The sequence below is a fragment of the Heterodontus francisci genome, chromosome 1, assembly GCF_036365525.1.
Source record: "Heterodontus francisci isolate sHetFra1 chromosome 1, sHetFra1.hap1, whole genome shotgun sequence".
Taxonomy (NCBI): domain Eukaryota; kingdom Metazoa; phylum Chordata; class Chondrichthyes; order Heterodontiformes; family Heterodontidae; genus Heterodontus; species Heterodontus francisci.
This window is the reverse complement of record NC_090371.1, coordinates 126,852,104-126,873,189: the sequence shown is the minus strand read 5'-3', so window position 1 is coordinate 126,873,189 and position 21,086 is coordinate 126,852,104. Positions and strand designations below refer to the sequence as shown.

Sequence of the window (21,086 nt, the reverse complement as noted above, 5' to 3'; positions counted from 1 at the left end):
GTAATATCTGGACATCAACCATGCACCTCACATCATCCTGTGTAACCCACTGCTGCAATGGCAAGTACAGATACACTTAGTGAGTTACATAAGAGATCACTTAGTGAAACGCAATGTACAACGGAAGAGCAAGTACAGGTGGAATTGGAGAAGCTGCAATTTACTCAGTTAGCTGCTGGGCCTGGGGTTTGAACTTCACAGGGTCTGTCTACAAATACAGTTTGATAGCTCATTTTTGACTGATGACATTTTCAAAAACTTCAGTCTTATCTCTTGCACTACACATTGGCTCTACCATGGTTGATGATGGGAATTTTAACAAAGCTTCTTCCTCCGATTGGTTTCCTGGATGTTCACCACATTTTAATTACATTATTTCCCCAGGAAACTTACTATCTACTGTTTTATTTTGTTTGTAATGTCAGTAATGGCTATCTCTTAGGACCAAGCTGATGGTTTATAAGGCCTGTGTTCTCAGCACCTTGCTGTTTGGCTGTGAAACATGGGTGACTTACAGCTACCAGGAAAAGAAGCTCAATAATTTCCATCTTCGCTGTCTGCGGCACATTATGGGATTATCCTGGCAGGACAAAATCATTAATATGACAATCCTCTCAAAGGCAGAGCTCCCAAATGTGTTGAAACTAATCTAACAGAGGCGGCTTTGGTGAATCAGACACGTCCACAGGATGGAAGATGGTTGCATACCCAAACACCTTCTGTATGGTGAAGTAGCCAGGGCCAGATGACCAGTGGGGCACCCAAAGCTCCTCTTCAAGAATGCTTGCAAGCATGACATGAAGGCTCTAAATGTCGACTATTGCACCTGGGAGTCACTAGCTGGCAACAGGCGTCAACATCAAAAACAACACACAGCATCACTTGGCAGCTTCAAGTGCGGCACTTGTGGCAGAACCTGCCTCTCAAAGATTGGTCTTCACAGCCATTAGCAAAGGTGCATCAAGAGAAGACACGCCACCTAAATAGATTGTTTGTTGTGTGTCCATCATCTTTCACAGATGGAAGAATGTCAACCAATGTCAGGATCTTGTTCTGTGGTCTACAAGAGGGCCAAGCTGAGATTTATCCATTGGATTTTTTTTAATGAAGGAAAATGTCAGTGCCTCACCTTTTGATGGGGACCAATACAGAGATAAATGAAGAACTTCCAATTTGATTGCATTGCATGTAACAAACACAAATGGGGTCAGATTAACAATATGCCTATATTTCATGGATTGTACCAGCGTGTTTCTTACTGTTAGATTAAAGTTGATAACGACTCCTGCCCTTTTACAGTTTTGACTCTAAGAGAAAGCAAATTTAAAGTGTATTTTTCCTGTGTTTTAGGAGTACCAGTCATAGTAAACGGGCATCCCAGTGTCATGCTGGTACAATTAACACCACCAGTGTGGATGATGCATTGTATCTGCTTACCTTGGACTGCAAAAAGGATTCCGGAAAACACAAGAAGGACCTTCATTCTCTAAACTAAAAAAAGCAAGAAATTCAATATTTAGCCTTCAAAAATAAGCATTTTTGCCAGTTAAAGATATAATGAGAATAGACTATTTTGCAGGTTCAGTGTTACTGAGTTAAGTTTAACTGTGAAAACATCCTCATAATTCATAAAAATTAATTGCAGGCATTTCAGACTTGTGCAATAACTCACTCCTCGAGCCATAGCCTACATGTATTAACACAGATAAACCCATACATGTTGTTTCAATGGCATTCGTTCAATTCCTGATCACAATCCTTTTACAATAACTTGCTATTTCAGTAAGATATCAATCAAATGGTGCAGTGAATATTGTATGAATCATGGCCTGAACCTCCTGCCCACACAAGAGAACATGTTTACATGTTTAATATTAACTGAGTCAGCTCTGAAGTCAGTTCTGAAGCTGTCTCGCATCATCGAGATAATATCACAAGCAAAGAGCACTCGAGCCTGAACACCCGATCAGTAACATTTTAACTCTAAGCTGTCTTGGAGCAGACTCATTATTTATCATTCGACATTCTTTCTAACATTTATACAAAATATCATTATTCAACCAGCAGGTATTCAGCAACAGACTCTTGATTTGCAAGAGGGGGAAAAAAATCACAATAACAATTCCAACATAACAGAATTTCTCAAAGTGCTTCCCAGTGGGGGCGGGAGGAAGAGGAAAGGTTGGTAAACATCGAGCACAAAATGAGATCTAGGGGCCGGAGTGATAGACTGAAAGCAGAGAGAGAGAGAGAGGGGAGGGGGGTGGTTACAATAATGGACATTCCTGAGATCAGGGTCATGTAGCTGAAAGAACAGCCTAAAAAAGTAGAGCACAAGGAGCGGCCAAGTAATGGAGCTGGAAGAGCAGCGGTTGCCGAAAGTGACACGGAAAATTTAAGACTTTATCACGGCGATGCTCGAGAGTGAAAAGTGCAGTGGATTAGCAAACTGACCTTTCAACTCCGGGGTATGGATTCAAACTCACTGCTGATTGTGATTCATGTGCCACTTGGCAGCACTCTGTCCTCTGAGGCAGAAGTTTGTGGGTGCACAAAAATCAAGGCTGACACTGCAGTTCAGTACTGAGAGAATACTGCACTGTGGGAGATGCCGTCTTTCGCGAGATGTTAAACTGAGGCTCCACTTGCCCCTAAGGTGGATGTGAAAGATCCCAATTCTATTTCCAAGAGCAGGGGAGTTATCTTCTGGTGTCCTGGCCAAAATTTATCCCTTAACCAACATCACCAAAAAGGTTGTTACCACATTGCTGTTTGTGGGAGTTTGCTGGTTGCAAAATTGGCTGCTGTGATTCCTAAACTACAACTGTAACTAGATTTGAAAAAATACTTCAATGGTTGAAAAGCACTTTTATCCGGTGGTTGTGAAAGGCGCTATGTAAATGCCTATGTAAATGCAAATTTGTTTTAATAAGTATTTTGTGTCAAACCAGTTTTGTTAGTCTCAATGCAGTTCCTCGGTCCACGGAAAAGTAGACTGCACCCAGCTCATCGAAATGCACTTGGAGTGTAGCCAGGAGAGTGTGTCGGATCCGAGACACAGAAAGCTGACTCCTCGAGATGGAGAACTACACTTCAGCAGAAAATAATACATGGGTCCCATCAGATCTCTCGGATACTTTTAATTTCACAGACTTCTATAACAATACTGCTGTAGGCTTCACCAGTCAGACAAGTATGCACGTCACCAGCCTCTGGGCCCAAGAAGCTTCGACTTGGAGCGATCTTCCCCCTAGTGAGCTTTTCCCGGTGAAACCCGCCCCACCTTTTTGGGACTCTGCCCTGAACGTCCAGCTCATGCCCTTCGGTGCGATAACCCTCACCTTCTGCAGCACTTTAATCCCGATTGGGTTGGGGGCCATCCTTAGATACAGATACAACTGAGCAGCAGACATTCTCCTAAAGATACAATGACCGGCATGGGCGGACAAGCAGAGTCCGTCCCTTGTGTAAACCTGTCGAGACTGTTTGAAAACATCCTCACTTTTGTTTGTTGAACCAATGCAAGCTAAGGCCAAGAATCAGACAACTTTTCGCTTCTTCTGAGTAAAGCAAATATTGTAGTAAATTGTATGAAATTCAAATATCAATCAGGTCAGTAAAGATGATTTGATGTGAATATCGACAAAAACATAATTTAAAAAAACAGTCTGCGATCATTTAAAGGCTTGACTTGGAGCAGACCTAATATCACATTGAAGTATCATCTCAACCCCAGCAGACCCCATTAAGCCATTCGTCCAGCCAACACAATTAAACCATAATTTATTTTTGTAAAGGCTTGCTAACTAAAGAAATAAGTGGTTTGTTTTACTGGGGGTTTGCTCGCGTTTTTATGTGACCGCGTGGGGTTCCGCCGGATGCTCCGGTTTCCTCCCACAGCCAAAGACTTGCAGGTTGATAGATAAATTGGCCATTATAAATTGCCCCTAGTATAGGTAGGTGGTAGGGGGAAGGTGGGGATGTGAAAGGGTAATGGGATTAATGTAGGATTAGTATAAATGGGTGGTTGATGGCGGCACAGACTGGGTGGGCCGAAGGGCCTGTTTCAGTGCTGTATCTCTAAATAAAAAAAATAAATAATAGATTGGACTCTTACAGATTTGTCGGAGGAGTTGGGCTCCAGAATCGCCTCATGCACTGAACACTGAGAACAGTGTTGAGACAGATAATTAAGATCTGAAACAAAAATCAGGATCTGCTGGAAACTCTCAGCAGGTCAGGAGGCATCTGTGAAGAGAACAGAATAGTTAATGTATGAATTAGTTAATGTTAATGTTTTGGGTGTGAACCCTTCTTCAAAACAGTTTTGAACTATTGGCCAGTTGCCACTCACATTCTGCTGCCAGAAGGGAACTGCGATGTTTTACTGCTCAACAGCCAACCCTTAACTTAGGAAAGAGTGGGCCATGTCATCTGTTTTGACATAATATTAAAAACATACCATACCAGGTTTATAAGGTGCCTAGGTGATCCAAATGACCTTTTCAAGCATGTCTTCACATCTGATTAGGGTTCTACTCACCTTGTGTCAAGCCCAAGTAGTGTGAGACAGCATTTTAGAGAAGGGTGATTTTCACTGCTTTGGTGTATTCAGAAGTCATTGCAGAATATAATTCCCAAATTATACACCAACATACATAACCTTACATTATTTCAAAGACTGCAACTGCAATTCTGTATTAATCCTCTTCAAATAAGTCCTGTGTAAAGTTTCAATCACAATTATTTGGTGTGGAAGCCTAAATGCATGCAAAGTTTTAAATGTAATATTATTACTTCTCTAATTGTTATGAAAGATCAAGAAGACCAATGCAGTTTATACCAAAGGATAAAGATGGGCTGGTAAGATGGGCAAAGCAGTGGCAAATGGAATTTAATCCTGACAAGTGTGAGGTGATGCATTTTGGGAGGACTAACAAGGCAAGGGAATATACAATGGATGGTAGGACCCTAGGAAGTACAAAGGGTCAGAGAGACCTTGGTGTACTTGTCCATAGATCACTGAGGCAGCAGCACAGGTAGATAAGGTGGTTAGGAAGGCATATGGGATACTTGTCTTTATTAGCTGAGGTATGGAATATAAGAGCAGGGAGATTATGATGGAGCTGTATAAAATACCAGTTAGGCCACAGCTGGAGTACTGTGTACAGTTCTGGTCGCCACACTATAGAAAGGATGTGATTGCACTGGAGAGGGTGCAGAGGATGTTGTCTGGGCTGGAGCATTTCAGCTATGAAGAGAGACTAGATAGGCTAGGGTTGTTTTCCTTAGAGCAGAGAAGGCTGAGGGGGGACCTGATTGAGGTATACAAAATTATGAGGGGCATAGATAGGAAGAAACTTTTTCCCTTAGCGGAGGTGTCAATAACCAGGGGGCATAGATTTAAGGTAAGGGACAGGAGGTTTAGAGGGGATTTGAGGAAAATGTTTTTCACCCAAAAGGTGGTTGGAATCTGGAACACACTGCCTGAAGGGGTGGCAGTTGCAGGTACCCTCACAATATTTAAGAAGTATTTAGATGAGCACTTGAAATGTCATAGCATACAAGGCTACGGGCCAAGTGCTGGAAAATGGGGTTAGAATAGATAGGTGCTTGATGGCCAGCATGGACACAATGGGCCGAATGGACCTGTTTCTGTGCTGTATAACTCTATGACTCTACGATAGAATACCAGTACTGTGTCAGCTTGGGTCAGTTGGTGACACTCTTGTCTCTGATTCAGATAGTTGTGGGTTCAAGACCCACGATCAATTTGTCTATTTGCTGACCTTCTAGTGCAATTGGTGGTGCTGTCCTTTGGATATGATTTAAAGAGAGACACCATCTATTTCCGTGATTCAGGTAGATTTTAAAGATCTCACAACACTATTTTATCTTAATAACTATTTTATATATAAAAGCATTGCAGAAAACAAAGATGCATCACAACTCACGTGACTTTAAGCAGTCTTCTCCTGGCCAGAATTTACTGGGAATTAGAAGGAAAACAGATATTCAGGTCAGTGCACTACAACTGCGATCTAAAACTGAAAGATTCCTTACTTGGGGGAAAGTTTGATATGGAGATTTCTTCATCTTACTTCCACATATGGTAAACAGAACTTCTGCTTTTTCTAAAACATTTCAATTGCAGATTTCCGTTCTGAATGTTATTGTGAAATGACTGTTTGACTACACCATTTGGTAGCTTGATATCTTTGTTATTCCCTCTTCCATTATTATGTTAAAAGATTTATGATTTGCCTTAATTCACTATTAGAAAATCTAGTGAATATTGCTACCAGTTTATAGTGAGTATAAATAGCATACCCTACTTTAAAAACATTGAACAGCACAAATTAAATGTGGCTCAAGTAAACACTTCACAGTGACTCACAGGACTAAAATCCTCAAATTTTTTGTAACATAGCAATAGAAATAGGGAACTGCATAGATTCAAATGGTATAATAAAAGCAAAATACTGTAGATGCTGGAAATCTGAAATAAGAATAAGAAATGCTGGAAATGCTCAGCAGGTCTGGCAGCATCTGTGGAGGGAGAAGCAAAGTTAATGCAGTCAAGTGACCTTTCATCAGAACTGGCAAAGGTTAGAAATGTAATAGGTTTTAAGCAAATAAAGCGGAGGTCGTGCAAGAGACAACAAAAGGGAAGGTGTTGATAGGACAGAGGGTCACAGAAAATAACTCAACAGAAGGTCATGGAGCAAAGGCAAACGGTATGTTAATGGTGTGCTGCAAGACAAAGCGTTAGTGCGGAGAGGGTGTTAATTAACAGACAAATTAACAGCCCTGGCCCAAAGCACAAACATGAAAAAAACGCATCTTCCCCTCCCCTCCCCTGTCAGCATTCTGAAGGGATCGTTCCCTCCGCGACACCCTGGTCCACTCCTCCATTACCCCCTGCCCCTTTCCCACGGCACCGCCCCATGCAATCACAGGAGGTGTAATACTTGTACTTTTACCTCCTCTCTCCTCAATATATCCCAGGCCCCAAACTCTCCTTTCAGGTGAAGCAGCGATATACTTGTACTTCTTTCAGTGTAGTATACTGTATTCGCTGCTCACAATATGGTCTCCTCTACATTAGGGAGACCAAACGCAGACTGGGTGACCACTTTGCAGAATATCTCTGCTCAGTCTGAAAGCATGACTCCGAGCTTCCGGTTGCTTGTCATTTCAACACTTCCCCCCTGCTCTCATGCCCACATCTCTGTCCTGGGATTGCTGCAGTGTTCCAGTGAACATTAACGCAAGCTCGAGGAACAGCATCTCATTTATTGATTAGGCACACTACAGCCTGCCAGACTGAACATTGAGTTCAATAATTTCAGTGCATGACAGCCCCCCCACCCCCTTTTAAATTTCAGTTATTTTTTTCCTTTTTCTTTTTATTTTATTCTAGTTTGTTTCATTATTCTTTTTTTTAAACATGTGCCTGCCCGCTGTTTTTTTTTTCATGTTTGTGCTTTGGGCCAGGCTGTTCATTTTTCTATCAATTGACACCCTCCCTGCACTAACACTTTGCCTTTCACCACACCATGAACATACCATTTTCCTTTGCTCTGTGACCTTCTGGTCAGTTATTCTCTGTGACCTTGTCCTATCAACACCTTCCCTTTTGTTATCTCTTGCCTCACCCCCCACTTTATTTGCTTAACACCTATTACATTTCTAACCTTTGCCATTTCTGATGAAAGGTCGCTGATCTGAAGCATTAACTCTGTTTCTCTCTCCACAGATGCTGCCAGACCTGCTGAGTATTTCCAACATTTCTTGTTTTTATTCCAGATTCAAATGGTATGTTATTATTATAGCGGGATTAGAGTATAAGCGTAAAGAAGGCTACAATAGGGGTTTGGTGAGACCATACCTGGGTACTGTGTACAGTTTTGGTCTCCTTACGTTAGGAAGGATCATCTTGCCTTAGAGGGAGTGAAATGAAGGTTCATTAGACAGATTCCTGGGATGTCCTGGGATGGTGGCACAGTGGCGCAATGGTTAGCACCGCAGCCTCACAGCTCCAGGGAACCGGGTTCGATTCTGGGTACTGCCTGTGCGGAGTTTGCAAGTTCTCCCTGTGTCTGCGTGGGTTTTCGCCGGGTGCTCTGGTTTCCTCCCACATCCAAAGACTTGCAGGTGATAGGTAAATTGGCCGTTGTAAATTGCCCCTAGTGTAGGGAGGTGATAGGGAATATGGGATTACTGTAGGGTTAGTATATGTTGGTCGGCACAGACTTGGTGGGCCGAAGGACCTGTTTCAGTGTTGTATCTCTAAATATAAATAAATAAGAGATTGAATAGACTAGGCCTATGATATCTAGAACTTAGAAGAATGAAAGGAGATCTAATTGAAACACATAAAATGCTTAAGGAGCCTAATAGGGTAAATGCTGGGAAGATACTTCCCCTGGTTGGAGAGGCTAGAGCTAGGATCACAGCTCAGATAAGGGGTCAGCCATTTAGGACTGAGATGAGGAGAAATTTCTTCACTCAAAGGGTAATGAATCTACCCAAAGTGCTCTGGATGCTCAGTCATTGAAAGTATTCAAGACAGACATGATAGATTTTTGAATACTAAAGGAATTAAGAGATATGGAGATAATGCATGAATGTAGATTTGATGTAGATCAGCCATGATCTTATTGAATAGCATTGCAGGCTTGAAGGGCCAAACAGCCTACTCCTGTTCTATTTCTTATGTTCTTATGTAAATTGACAATTATAAATAGAGATCAATTTCCTTTTCCACTACTTTATGTAGCTGTGAATATGTATAAATCATTGTATGACTGAGGTTTCATAGTTGACTATATTGCATTTTCCATACAGTTTAAACAAATTGTAACTTCAAATGTTCCAGTGTAAGGGTTATGTTGTGAGATGTATGCAGGGTTTTAACTTCATAAGAAACAGTCTCATTTTGTCATGATCATGAAGTTAGGGCTGTAAAGTTAAGATAATTTTAGGACAAGATAGGCATTCTCTGGATCACTGCAATTTTGGAGTGGGCTGGGAAACAGGTAAGTGATGCCTCATGCAATTTTTAAGTACTACAAATACTCCTCCTGGCCCCACAAAAATCTTCCATCCACTGCCAGTTTCCTCCATTTCTCCCCTCCACAGGACTGCCTCCTTCCCCATTCAATGGCCTATTTACACTTGGCTCCACAGAGAAACTGTTGGATTTCCCAGCCTCCCCCATTGCCATTTGTGAATTGACTTAACACTCAAACTGAAAAGCATCTCCATTTAATTTCTGACCTATCTTCAGCAGAGCAGTTGTTAAACAATCTCCTTGATTTGTTTAAATACTTCACTGATTCATTTGAAGTTGGATTATTTAAAATTGTAGACATAGTTGTTGGCCTTTTGTTTTAATGTATCCCAAATCCTAATGAACTTTATTATTATGCGATTGGTATCATTCATTAGTGACTTCCCTTGCCTGCAAAATGTATTACCTGGATCACCCACCATTACCAAGTCAAGATATGCATTGCCTCTTGTGACTTCACTTGAATCAGACCTGTATTATGTCCACTACCTTAGATTTTGAAATATGTTTTATTTGATTGGTTGAAACCCTCCATTAAAATGAACTCTATCTTTTCACATATCTTTATGACTTTATAGGATTGACTGTTTTCCACCTTATTCTGACCTGATAAGTTTTCGGTCATCACAGATGTTAGCTTTATCCTGTCAGACTAGTTTAATGTTATGACTTTCCACTTAAATGGTATAATTTATTTCACCTCTGAGGTTACTGTTTCAAATGTGTATCCTTGCTCATATTTCTAGCTTTTGCATTTTTAAACATAATGTATAATTTTCTGAACCGTCAGTTGAAGCCCTATCCTGATGTGCCGATATGTTCTATTTCTTGTGTGATATTCAGTGAGTTACCCTATGTAACTCTGCATTCATTATCCCAAAAGCTTCTTAGAGCTGACATTTCTAGTAAGTTCTGGGGGCACAGCTGATAAGGAACGCTCCCAACCATATTATTATTTTCAACCAAATTGAGTGTGCAGTTAATGACTGCTGCCTCATACAACCTTCTATTGGAGCATCTGTGCCAAAATTACATTGAGTCCAAATATACACAACTTTGTATTTTTAGGAACAAAGGAACAGGAATAGGCCATTCAGCCCCTTGAGCCTGTTCCACCATTCAGTGAGATCATGGCCAATCTGTGACCTAACTCCACCTCTCCCTTCCCCCACTCCCTTTGCCCGTTTCCCTTCATACCTTTGGTTAACAAAAATCTATCAATCTCAGATTTAAAATGAATGATTGATCTAACACCAATTGCCATTTGTGGAAGAGAGTTTCAAACTTCAAAATTCTGATGAAGGGTCACTGACCTGAAACATTAACTCTGCTTCTCTCTCCACAGATGCTGCCAGACCTGCTGAGTATTTCCAGCATTTCTTGGTTTTATTTCAAACTTCTACCACCCTTTTTGTGTCGATGTGTTTCCCAATTTCACTCTGAAAGGTCTGCCTCTAATTTTTAGGCTATGCCCTCGAGTTCTAGCCTCCCCAACCAGCAGAAATAGTTTCTCTCTATCTGGGCGGCACAGTGGCGCAGTGGTTAGCACTGCAGCCTCACAGCTCCAGGGACCCGGGTTCGATTCTGGGTACTGCCTGTGCGGAGTTTGCAAGTTCTCCCTGTGTCTGCGTGGGTTTCCTCCCACATGCCAAAGACTTACAGGTTGATAGGTTAATTGGCCATTATAAATTGCCCCTAGTATAGGTAGGTGGTAGGGAAATATATAGGGACAGATGGGGATGTGGTAGTAGTGTAGGATTAGTATAAGTGGGTGGTTGATGGTCGGCACAGACTCGGTGGGCCGAAGGGCCTGTTTCAGTGCTGTATCTCTAAACTAAACTGTTCTCCTTACTATCTCGGAAACTTCAATCAAATATCGCTAAATGTTATAAATTCCAGAGAATACAATACCAGTTTGCATAATCTCTCCTCATAATTTAACCCTTGGAGACCAGGTAGCATCATTCTAATAAATCTACACTGCACTCCTTCCAAGGCTAATATATCCTTCCTAAAGTTTGGTGCCCAGAATTATAGACAGTACACCAGGTGTGGTCTGACTAGAGCTTAGTATAGCTGAAGCATGACGTCCATTCTGGTCCTCTAGATATAAATGGCCAGCATTCCATTTACTGTTTTGATTATTTTCTATATCTGTTCATGACATTTTAATGACCTATGTACCTGTACCTCTAAGTCTCTTTGGACCGCCGCTGTTTCTAGCTATTCACTGTTTAGAAAGTGTTCTGTTCTATCCTTTTTAGCTCCAAAGTGAATGACCTCACATTCAGAAAATAGGATGTGAACTATTTGAACTAATAAAAGAAATAGAATGTGCACCGGGTGAAATTTAAAAAAAAAATCCTTGTCTAGGTTTCCCTGTGGTCCTCGATGGTCACTCTAATAATCCTCTTCATTCTCACTGGCACCTTACTGGGACCTGATCTTCTAGTCACTATCCCAGCTTCCGTGAACATTGTGGCTCTGCTGATGTCGCTCGCTGGATATGTTGCTGGTTATGGTCTAGGCGCTCTCTTCAAACTGCCTCCTAACTGCAAAAGGACAGTTTCCTTGGAGGCTTTATTCCAAGCTACAGAAGCTGCCCTTTTTGTTTTGGGATGTAAAATATACAGAAGAGATGCATCACGCAAGGAACCAGCAGACCAGGATGATGACATGAATATTTCATACAAGAAACTCAAGGAGGAAGAGATGGATAACACGTCATTATGATAGAACCCACTACTAGCGATATGCAAATACAAAACAAGGCTGCAATAAAATATGAACTGTAATGAGCTAACAGAAGTTCATGACCAACAGCTGTTGTCCACTAAACCCTTTAATAGGGTAATTGATCGTTAGTCATGCAATTTTAAATGTTCTGCCCAATCCAGTTTTCGTGTTTTGGGGAATGAATATAATTGATGAATTTCAAAATTAATGAAAGAGATTTAATGAGTAGTCTGAGTAAAAATGTCAACTATTTTGTAATCCGTTGGGCGCAGTATAAATTATGATCATTTTTAACATGTCAAGAATAGTGATCCTCCAGGACACAGTATCAATATATTCTATCTTGTAACCTAAAACCTGTTGGTGTTTCATGAATAACTTCACGGAAACATAATCCAAGTTTGTATACACTATTTCTAAATACAATTTTCTCTAGAATTTTCTGAGCCACAAGAAGTTATACTGTATCTTGTAGAGCAGTTTTTATTCTAATTGCAATGTTTTGTTCGCGCACTGCCAATAAAATCGTCCAAAAGCTGTGAGTGGAGCTTGTTAAATGAATTGATTTAATAGATTTAACCAGTGGGACTTTGCAATTGACTAGTTGGGTGGACTATTTAAACAAAGCAACGGGTATAACACCTTAGCCTGAGACTATGGCTACCTTAGGTGAAGATGCGTTTGATTACATTTACTCACCCTATAATCCTTACTCTTATCAATATATAAGTAACCGACCAAAAGGTTCTAGTTGGAGACAGAGGAATTACTTGAGCAACTATGGTGATCCTGGCGAATATTTTGACAACTATCAACGAGCTCAGCTCAAAGCGATATTATCCCAGGTGAACCCAAACCTAACCCCAAGAGTGAGAAAAGCAAACACGAAAGATGTTGGAGTCCAGGTTAACCCCAAAATCGATGCGTCTGTGCAATGTTCTTTGGGTCCCAGGACACTGATGATGATGACTGTGAGGCGGAGGGGAGCATTCAAACGCCGAGCTTCACAGAATCAAGTCCAAGGGAGTCCGGCTAGTATGCCCAAGAATGTTCGGTTCCGAAGGACTATGGCCATCTACTCTCCTATCATATCACCCAATCTAAATACTTTCCTCTATAAAGGAGCGCGGGATGCTGGAAAACAAGATTCCGAAGAGCAGGAGAAACCTCAGCAGAAAGAAAAGAACGAAACTGAAGTGGTAAAAGAGGAGAAAGTTATAAAGGAGGAATCGGCAACTGAGCAAGTTGAGGAATCTGAGGGGAAAGGAACTAAGACCGTGGATAGTTCAGGTGGGATAACTACCGAACAGCCTGAAGATACAACGAAAGACAAGATCGATCAAGATACTGAAAACACTGTCACCAACGCAGCCAAAAGCGAGAAACGCTTAAGATTTCAGGTAAAAATTTTTCCCCGAAGTCTGAATCCCCCTCTCGTATTCGAATGCGAAATTACAGTAACATTCATTTGTGCCGTCTAAACTGCTAAAGGATATTAAGTGTTTTTTTAAAAACACGGGACAGTTACTAATGTACCCCAGTGAAGTTTGATGTAGCACAATGGCTTTCCTATTAAATTCGCCGACTTTTTTATAGCTGTTCCGACACCAACTTTAATATGGCGCCTTTAAGATAATAAAAGGTTCCAAGGTGTTAAACACCAAGCCACATGGAGATGTGAGGACACTAATAATTATCCTGTCTTTTGGTAAAAGGTATGTTAAATCCTCTTGTTAATTGTAAGTCACTGAAGTGGGATATCTGACACACGATAACAGTACTATAATCGCCAAAGCAAAAAATGAGAAATCAGTTAGATAACACCGTCTCCTGCATGAATTCGCCCACTTCATTGTCCGAAAAGTGCAAATTAGTAAGAGCTGTAGCTTCGCCAGTAACATTAAACATTCTAAAGTTTCTGCTATTTGGCTAACCGGCTAGAGTCACGTTAGCGTTTACAACCCTTTTTTAGAAGGTTGTAGTTCCGATAATAAGGCTGGCCGGCCACCCGCTGTCATCTAACACGAGTGTTACCTTTGAGCAACCTTAATCCGACAGTCTCTACCCCCCGCCGCCCCTTTGCCACTAAACAGCTGGGGAAAACCTGGAACATTCCGCCATAACTTGGGTCGGAGATGGGGAGGGGTCCCGAATTTAACCCCTTTGACACAGGTAGCACCAGGAATACTTAAATGGCATAAAAGTTGTTAGTTCCGACTAACGACATCTACCATCATTGAAGGAGTCCGCTTCATCGGCCGCAATGAAAGTAATCCACCACCTTCCACTAAAATTCTTAAACTTTTTAATGCAAACCTGGATGCATTGCCGCTCCATTCTGATTCATAACGCTGATTGAAAATGCATTTGGGGAAAATCTTAAATTGGAAACATTGTTCGGGTTTTGTGTGCTGTATCACTTCGATCGGGTAAACCACCTTGCAGTCTTATACCTGGTGTTTGGATTGCTGACCGTCCTAAATGTTTTTACACTTTAGTTTCTAGAGCAGAAATACGGATTCTTCCATTGCAGAGACTGTAACGCTCGCTGGGAGAGTGCTTACGTTTGGTGTGTACAAGGCACTAATAAGGCAAGTGTAAAATTAATAATTTTATATGTAATCTCTTGAGAATCGTCCGCATCACGAATCTCCTCGTCCGACAGGTCTACTTTAAGCAGTTTTGCAGAACCTGCGAGAAGGCCTACAACCCTTATCGTGTCGAGGACATCACCTGTCAAGTAAGTAACACAGGAAGCACACAGCCTGTGTAGACGTTTACTGAGGAGTATCCAACATCCGTACAGTGAGCCTTGTTTTTTCCTGCCCATCAGACCTGCAAACAGACCAGATGCATATGTCCCGTCAAAATGCGCCACGTTGACCCAAAGAGACCACATCGCCAGGATCTGTGTGGGAGATGCAAAGGCAAACGGCTCTCCTGTGACAGCACTTTCAGCTTCAAATACATCATTTGATTTCGATAGTAGCATTGATTCCTGTTAAGACTCAAGTTAATGGAACACAGGAAGCTACTTTATTGTTTCATTTTGGTTTCCTTAAATGATCGAATAAAGCTGAGGAAAATAAAGTGTGTAAAAAGCACGTTAGCTTTCTCTTGCCGTCACTTGAAATCGGGCATTACCTGTATTTGCAGTGTCTGAAGATTCAAATCCTCTCCAATGAATTCTTGTCACAGCTCTGGGTTCAGTAATAACGGCAACTAGAACGTTTCCGTTAAGTACTTAAGATTTTGAATTCATTGTCCACTACCTTGAATACTCATTGTCCCATCGGTTCTCCATAGTTGAACTACAATCATTAGTAACTCTTAACAGGCTCAGGCACCTAGGAACTTTTTTTTTTTCCTTCTAGCGTCCGAACAGTCGAATCCTACAGGGGGATTCCTCTTAGTTGCTGGGTATCTGGTTAAAGGGAATGTTAAGTTTTTAACCCTGGGGTGGTGGACACTGAAGTGATGTCTTCAAAAGTTGATTTGAGGGACAACAATTGGCTTAAGTTGCAAGGGGAAAGGTGAGTCCTTGCTCAACTTTATTTTCACAATAGTCAAGACGCCAACTGGAGATCACTAAATTAGGTAGCAGTAAAATATTAAATCTTGTGGTGTTCAATTTTTCTCAAGATTGGAAAATAAAATTAATAACCCCTTCCTTCCATATTTGCCAGCACTGACAGACTTGCAGTTGTAGCTGCTGTGTGCTTGGTAAACCACTTCCTTCACTTCCCGCTATCTAGCTTTGAGTGACCCACAATGCATAGGGTTGTACGTAGCTATGGCTCAAGTGCAGGGTATATGACAAAATTTGTTTAATTGACTAAATTTTGGCTTCATTGTACAAAGCCACTATTATGAATGCAGAATTACTGAAATGCATGACCTGGATGTCACCAGCATTCTGTTCAATAGGATTTAAAGCAAGGTAACAATTTTCCTATTGGTCATCTTGCTTTAATTGTATTCAAATCTCATACATGTGGCCCAAGTTACTAGTCTAGAATTTCCTTTTTGATACAACACCTAGAGTTAAGGAAATTACAAGCTAATTTAGTACTTAAGAATTGGCAACTTATAAATGAACTGTAGCCTGATCTGAGCTTATCTTCCTAATGTAACCTTTTATTGTAGATCCATTTACTTGTGCAAAAATCTCCCCCCATTAGTTATCTTCTGACATGGCAATATTAAAACTGAGGATTAAAAGGGGCAGGATTCAAGTTGTGGAAAGGGAAAGAGGGTTAGGTCATGAAAAGGAAACATTATATATTCCTTGTTGGCTGGAAATTAACTTAATGCTATCCTTGCCCTCTTGGTAGTGCCTGGCTTGCCATAAGGCAATGAATGCCATGTTTAACTGCGAGTTCTAATGAGAACACTACATTATCTAGCAACTCTTCCAACAACATTTTTGTTAAGATTGTAAGTGTAAATAAAATTTCTTCTAGCAATAAGAACTAAATAAACTCACTCTTCACTTCCAGATCTTGCATTCAAACTGTTTTGCAAAATGAGGCAGCTACTTTTTTTAAAAAAAAAAAGGCATAATGCTAAATTATTAAGAACTAGTTCTTCCCCACTTCCACAACCCTACTTTAGCTGCCAGGCTATAACTTCCCTGCTGCTCACAGTATGGTCTGAGTGGATTTTTGTGTTGCCAGAAAATTGCTGATATTTGACAATTCAGCACTAAATTGGCTGACTTGGGATGAATATTGTATAATAGGGTATCTTAAACCAATGAATGTAGTGCAAGTTAAATAACACCCTGTTTAAATAGAATCTATTTAATCAGCTCCAGTCTAGAACTTCAGGCAAACTGAAGTGGGAGAAAGTGATGGTTTAAGGATAGAGAGGAGAGAATGTCACCACCTGTAAAATACAGATCACAACATAGTTCAGATTAATAGGGCAATTAATTAAGTTGATTTGTTTAGGACCACCCAGAAGTGAAATCAAGATTTGTAGGTGGGGTTAGTAACGATGTTGGAGTGTCACACCAGTTTGTGTATCTTTAAAATATAATATAGTGCATCTCAATAGCTAATTAGCTCACTTCAGTCAAGTTGTCAGGATAAAGCAAAAGTAAAGATGGGGGCAAAATAAACATCCCCTTACTTGGACTTTAAATTGCATTTTAGGGAAAGGCAGAAAAAAAACTTCTTTACTCAATGGTTGGAATAATGGATGTGAATGGCAGAAATGTTGGAGTTAACAAAATGAATTAAGGTACAAATATTCTGACAGTTCTTCTTGTTCAGATCACCTGATCTAACATTCACAAGGGGAGATGAAAAAGGAGTTATACCACTAACCAGAGCTACAGTAGGAGTTGCTTGCTAAGTCTGTGTGCTAAAGTGGATCAATGTTCCCTGCCTTGCTCCAAACATCACATACTTTGATAAACACATTAAGAAAATGAACTTCACCATTTACTGCAAGTATGTCAATTAAATATTAACAGCCATAGTACCAAACTGCCAACAAAATAATTTATCATTGTTGAAGAATGATTACAGTGATTTGTTAATTTGCTATGACTGGTTACAGAGCCTTATTATATTAACTACTGTTGCAGTCTGATAGCATGCACAGTGCCTTAAACTCATACAATTCATCACAATTATTCCTGCTCTGTAGTTCACTTTTGCAAAAGGCAAATGCTAATAATTGAACAGTACATTCTACGCTCCATGGTATAGAGCCCAATAAAAATCACAGTGGATAGGATAGATGCATATCATAAGCAGGGTCATTCCCAGCAAAGAGGCAGATACACCATCAATGGGTGATTTTTACATTCAATTTCTCTTCCCACAGAAAGCCACTGCTGTGAATGAAATCTCAAGCATTTCAGTCCTTTGAGTATGACAAAGGTTGTGTATTCAGTCTTTGACTTTCTTTTCCCAAAAATGCAGCAAAAGATGGTCCCAAAGTCCATGGGAAACAGACCAATATCTGCTTTCAGAATTATCTGTAAATTCACAGACTGCAGAGACAGCAGATAAAGACTCATTACCAGTACTTTAGTTTTTTTTTTTGTTTTGCATTAGTTTTATACACCTATTCTCATAACAGTGTAATGCACAAATGTACAAGAAAAAAACAATACTGATTTTACACTATACAGGTCTAAAATATTTACAGAGTAAAATAAGTTAGATGAGTTTTCCTAATAAATTGCTAGGATGAAGCACTTTTTATTTCTCTTGCCACTCAGTTTTAAGTCCCTAATGGCATATTTTTGGTTGAATACCATTGGTATTTTTAATGTCCACTGAACAGTAAACAAAAGTAACAGATGTAGAATTAGTTTTACAGTACTGAGTAAAACTCAGTTGAAAATTACTTATCAAGTATCCTAACTTTGTATAAGACTTTCTACAGCATACCATGGATTATTAGTTCTAATACAAAATAAATTTCCTCAAACTGCTTTCAGGCATGCTTTGAGACCTTTTGAACTATTAACATTTTTATATTCTAAAGCCCGTAGTCAATTTGTCATAAATCAAGTATTAACCTCTTACATATAATTCTTTTACCACGTAGAAAGTGGTCTGTCCGTCTATGCAGGAGTTTAACCTTTCTTTATTTGTCCACAGACACTAGAAAACGAAGCTGAAATATTCTTGTTTGCCTTGAAGCCTTGCAGGTTATTCAGCTTAAAGCCATTTCCCAGAGGATTTTAGCATCATTCCACCTGCTGCAAAGAGCCTGAATGTCACTACTATACATTATTACAAGGGAGCTGGCTTGTCTTCAGAAAATGAAGAATAATGCCTTGTCTTCCTTCCGTGCTGTATAACTGACAGTACTAGTGCAATGAACCAATAAATGGTTGCACAGTCAATCCTAAATGTTTTGTGCACATTAAGTGATTCGCTGTTGATTAGTTCCATACAGCTATTACCCACTCTGTTTTAATTTATGTTCCTGTTTAACATCTGGTTTCTTCATATGAGTATATTTCTATAAATAGAGGCAATCTGGAGAGTGTTCAAATAAAAACAAATTGAAGCCAATGCGAGGGATGTAATTAATATATACATGATGCACCTTATCAACACTGAAATGGATGAATATTTTGAGTCAGTGGGCTATCTTAAAATCCAGTACTTAAAACATCTGCTGTAGGCATTGCCTTTGCCAGAAGCTGGTATGACTGGACTGTTCGGAGAGACTCACGAATCTGCAGATTCAGCTCCATCAGCTTGGAGCAGACTTTGGATAAGTCCTGGTTAGAGCCCACCACAGCAAAGCTGCCGGTTTGGCCCAATGTTTGATGGCGGAAATAAATGTGCAGGAGGGTTTGTATTGGATCGTCATCACAATTTCCAAAGATGTCATTGGGCCATACAGATCTGTGGATAAAAATATGGAGAAGCATATAAGTATTCACTTACAAAGGCAGCATCCAAGCTTATGCAATTTATAATAAAACTACATCTAAAATCAACATTTCCAATATTTTCCTTTCCATAAATTACAAACCTGCTAATTCTTGAACATAGTAGGAATTAAAAGGGATCCAAACTGGACACTTATGACGTTTTGAACAAACAAATTTTTCATATCAAATTATAATTGGGAAGATAACAGTATTAGCAAACAAGATGTGACACTGAGCCACATCAGATGATCTGAGGGAAGATGACCAAATGCTTGGTCAAAGAGGTAGGGTTCAAGGACCATCGTATAGTGGGCAAGAGAGGTTGAGGGAGGAAATTCTAGAGTTTAGGGGCTTGCAGCTGAAGGCATAGCCACCAATGGCAGAGCAATTAAAATTGGGGATGCTCAAGAGGCCAGGATTAGAGGATTGCAGGGACAAAGGAGATTAATGAAAGGAAGGGGTGAGACCACAAAGAGATTTGAAAACAATGAGAGAATTTTAAAAATCAAGGCATTGCTTAACCAGGAGTCAATGTAGTCAGTGAGCACAGGAAGATGGGTGAAAAGGACTTTGTGTAAGGACACAGACAGCAGAGGATAGAATGAGGGAGGCCGGCCAGGAGTACAATGTTATAGTCAATTCTGGAGGTAACAAAGTCATGGATGACAGTTTCAGCAGTTGAGCTGAGGCAAGGGCGGAGTTGAGTGATGTTAGAGGTGAAAACTGGCAGTCTTATGGCATGGATATGTATTTAGAAGTTCATCTCGGGGTCAAATATGGCACCCAGGTCATGAACAGTCTGGTTCAGTCTTAGACAGTTGCCAGGGAAAGGGATGGAGTCAGTAGCTAGGGAACGGAGTTTGCATTGGGGACTGAAGTTAATGGCTTTAGTCTTCCCAATATTTAGCTGGTGAAAATTTCTACTCATTCAGTATTGGACGTCCCTGTGATTACTGACCTACATTGGCTCCTGATTATACAATGCCTCCATTTTATAATTCTCATATTGGTTTTCAAATCCTTCCATGCCCTTGCCCTCTTTCTTTGTAATCTCCTCCTGACTTGCAAATCCCTGATCATGTGATCCATTTAAGTCAGTAAATGTAGGGTTGAGTATCCAGTAAGAATAATTGGACAACCCAGATAAACACCACGACTACAGTTATATTACAGTCACTGGCTACAGATATTATATACAAGTTTTTTAATTCTAAAGAAAGGCTTGTTTTATTTGAAGAGAATGAGGTGAGATGTGATACAGTTGTTCAAAATAATAGTGTACAGGTAAGTTTGAAAGTAAGCAAATATTATTTGGACAATTAGCACAAGACTAGAGGATACAAGTACCATATTCAAAAGCCTTTAACAAGGTTAAAAAGTAGAAAACATTTTACAGAATATCAAACATATGGATGAAACATCCAAAGAAGGTAGTTGAATTGGGGCTAACTGACACTTGAAATGGAAGCTGGATTAATCTTGAGAGGACTTCGAGTTAGAGAATTAACAGTACCATTACATGTTCTTTTCAGGAGAGCGAAGAAGGAACAGCGTTTCTTAGAGTAGGGGATTAATAAATGGGTGGGACAGAATAAGTCCTCAATAGGATAATCATATATGATCAGAAATGGGAGTACTGGTAATAGGTGTAAGTATCAACATCGATGAAAAAATATATCTTGGAACAAAATCAAACAAATGGGAAGTGCCATGAGATGACCACTCTAACAAATTCTGGGCCACTGATCCTCCTGCTACTGGGTAATGAAAATGTCAACCATGGAAAGTAGCCAGCTAAGTCTGAATGAGGAACAGCAGATAGGTACTTTTGAAATTAGCTCAAATTACCTTTGATGTACAGGAATA

General features: G+C 40.2%; 4 protein-coding genes across 20 annotated transcripts in view; 2 read left to right on the top strand and 2 right to left on the bottom strand.

Annotated features, from left to right (window-relative positions):
* LOC137372177 (peptidoglycan recognition protein 1-like) overlaps window positions 1-6,063 on the bottom strand; it is a 31,724-nt gene extending 25,661 nt beyond the window's left edge. Inside the window, exons 1-3 of one of the 3 annotated variants that reach the window (XM_068035741.1) lie at window positions 5,955-6,062; window positions 4,118-4,248; window positions 1,438-1,491 (exon numbers count right to left, since the gene is read on the bottom strand). In XM_068035741.1, the coding sequence (XP_067891842.1) occupies window positions 1,438-1,483 (46 nt within the window). In that variant the 5' untranslated portion in view covers window positions 1,484-1,491; window positions 4,118-4,248; window positions 5,955-6,062. Of the gene's footprint in view, window positions 1-1,437; window positions 1,492-2,454; window positions 2,559-4,117; window positions 4,249-5,954 lie in introns of those variants that run through there. The other 2 variants (XM_068035731.1, XM_068035751.1) reach the window with 2 other exon arrangements.
* On the top strand, window positions 3,079-11,813 carry slc10a4 (solute carrier family 10 member 4). The gene is given in 2 exon segments (XM_068028688.1): window positions 3,079-3,435; window positions 11,450-11,813. Coding segments are annotated over 2 exon segments (717 nt in total). The 3' UTR covers window positions 11,810-11,813.
* A 580-nt stretch (window positions 11,814-12,393) lies between these two features.
* zar1 (zygote arrest 1) lies at window positions 12,394-18,969 on the top strand. 4 transcript variants are annotated; one of them, XM_068035674.1, is made up of 4 exons: window positions 12,394-13,212; window positions 14,311-14,403; window positions 14,478-14,552; window positions 18,433-18,969. In XM_068035674.1, exons 1-4 carry the CDS (start codon window positions 12,469-12,471, stop codon window positions 18,517-18,519), a joined length of 999 nt encoding a protein of 332 aa, XP_067891775.1. In that variant the 5' UTR covers window positions 12,394-12,468; the 3' UTR covers window positions 18,520-18,969. The 4 variants fall into 4 exon arrangements, with proteins under 4 accessions (XP_067891775.1, XP_067891769.1, XP_067891794.1 ...); XM_068035668.1 differs by lacking the exon at window positions 18,433-18,969 and adding an exon at window positions 14,646-14,968; XM_068035693.1 differs by lacking the exon at window positions 14,478-14,552.
* Window positions 17,236-21,086, bottom strand: part of fryl (furry homolog, like) — a 655,772-nt gene continuing 651,921 nt past the window's right edge. For all 12 annotated transcript variants that reach the window (XM_068035582.1, XM_068035639.1, XM_068035630.1 and 9 more), the window contains one exon: window positions 17,236-19,191. In XM_068035582.1, the coding sequence (XP_067891683.1) occupies window positions 18,933-19,191 (259 nt within the window). In that variant the 3' untranslated portion in view covers window positions 17,236-18,932. The remainder of the gene's footprint in view (window positions 19,192-21,086) is intronic.

Bases quoted from the DNA above. Each gene is read 5' to 3' on its own strand.
- zar1 (XM_068035668.1), top strand. From the start codon at position 12,469: ATGGCTACCTTAGGTGAAGATGCGTTTGATTACATTTACTCACCCTAT. The intron at 14,404-14,477 runs GCAAGTGTAAAA...CTCGTCCGACAG, and splicing joins GTGTACAAGGCACTAATAAG to GTCTACTTTAAGCAGTTTTG. The intron at 14,553-14,645 runs GTAAGTAACACA...CCTGCCCATCAG, and splicing joins TCGAGGACATCACCTGTCAA to ACCTGCAAACAGACCAGATG.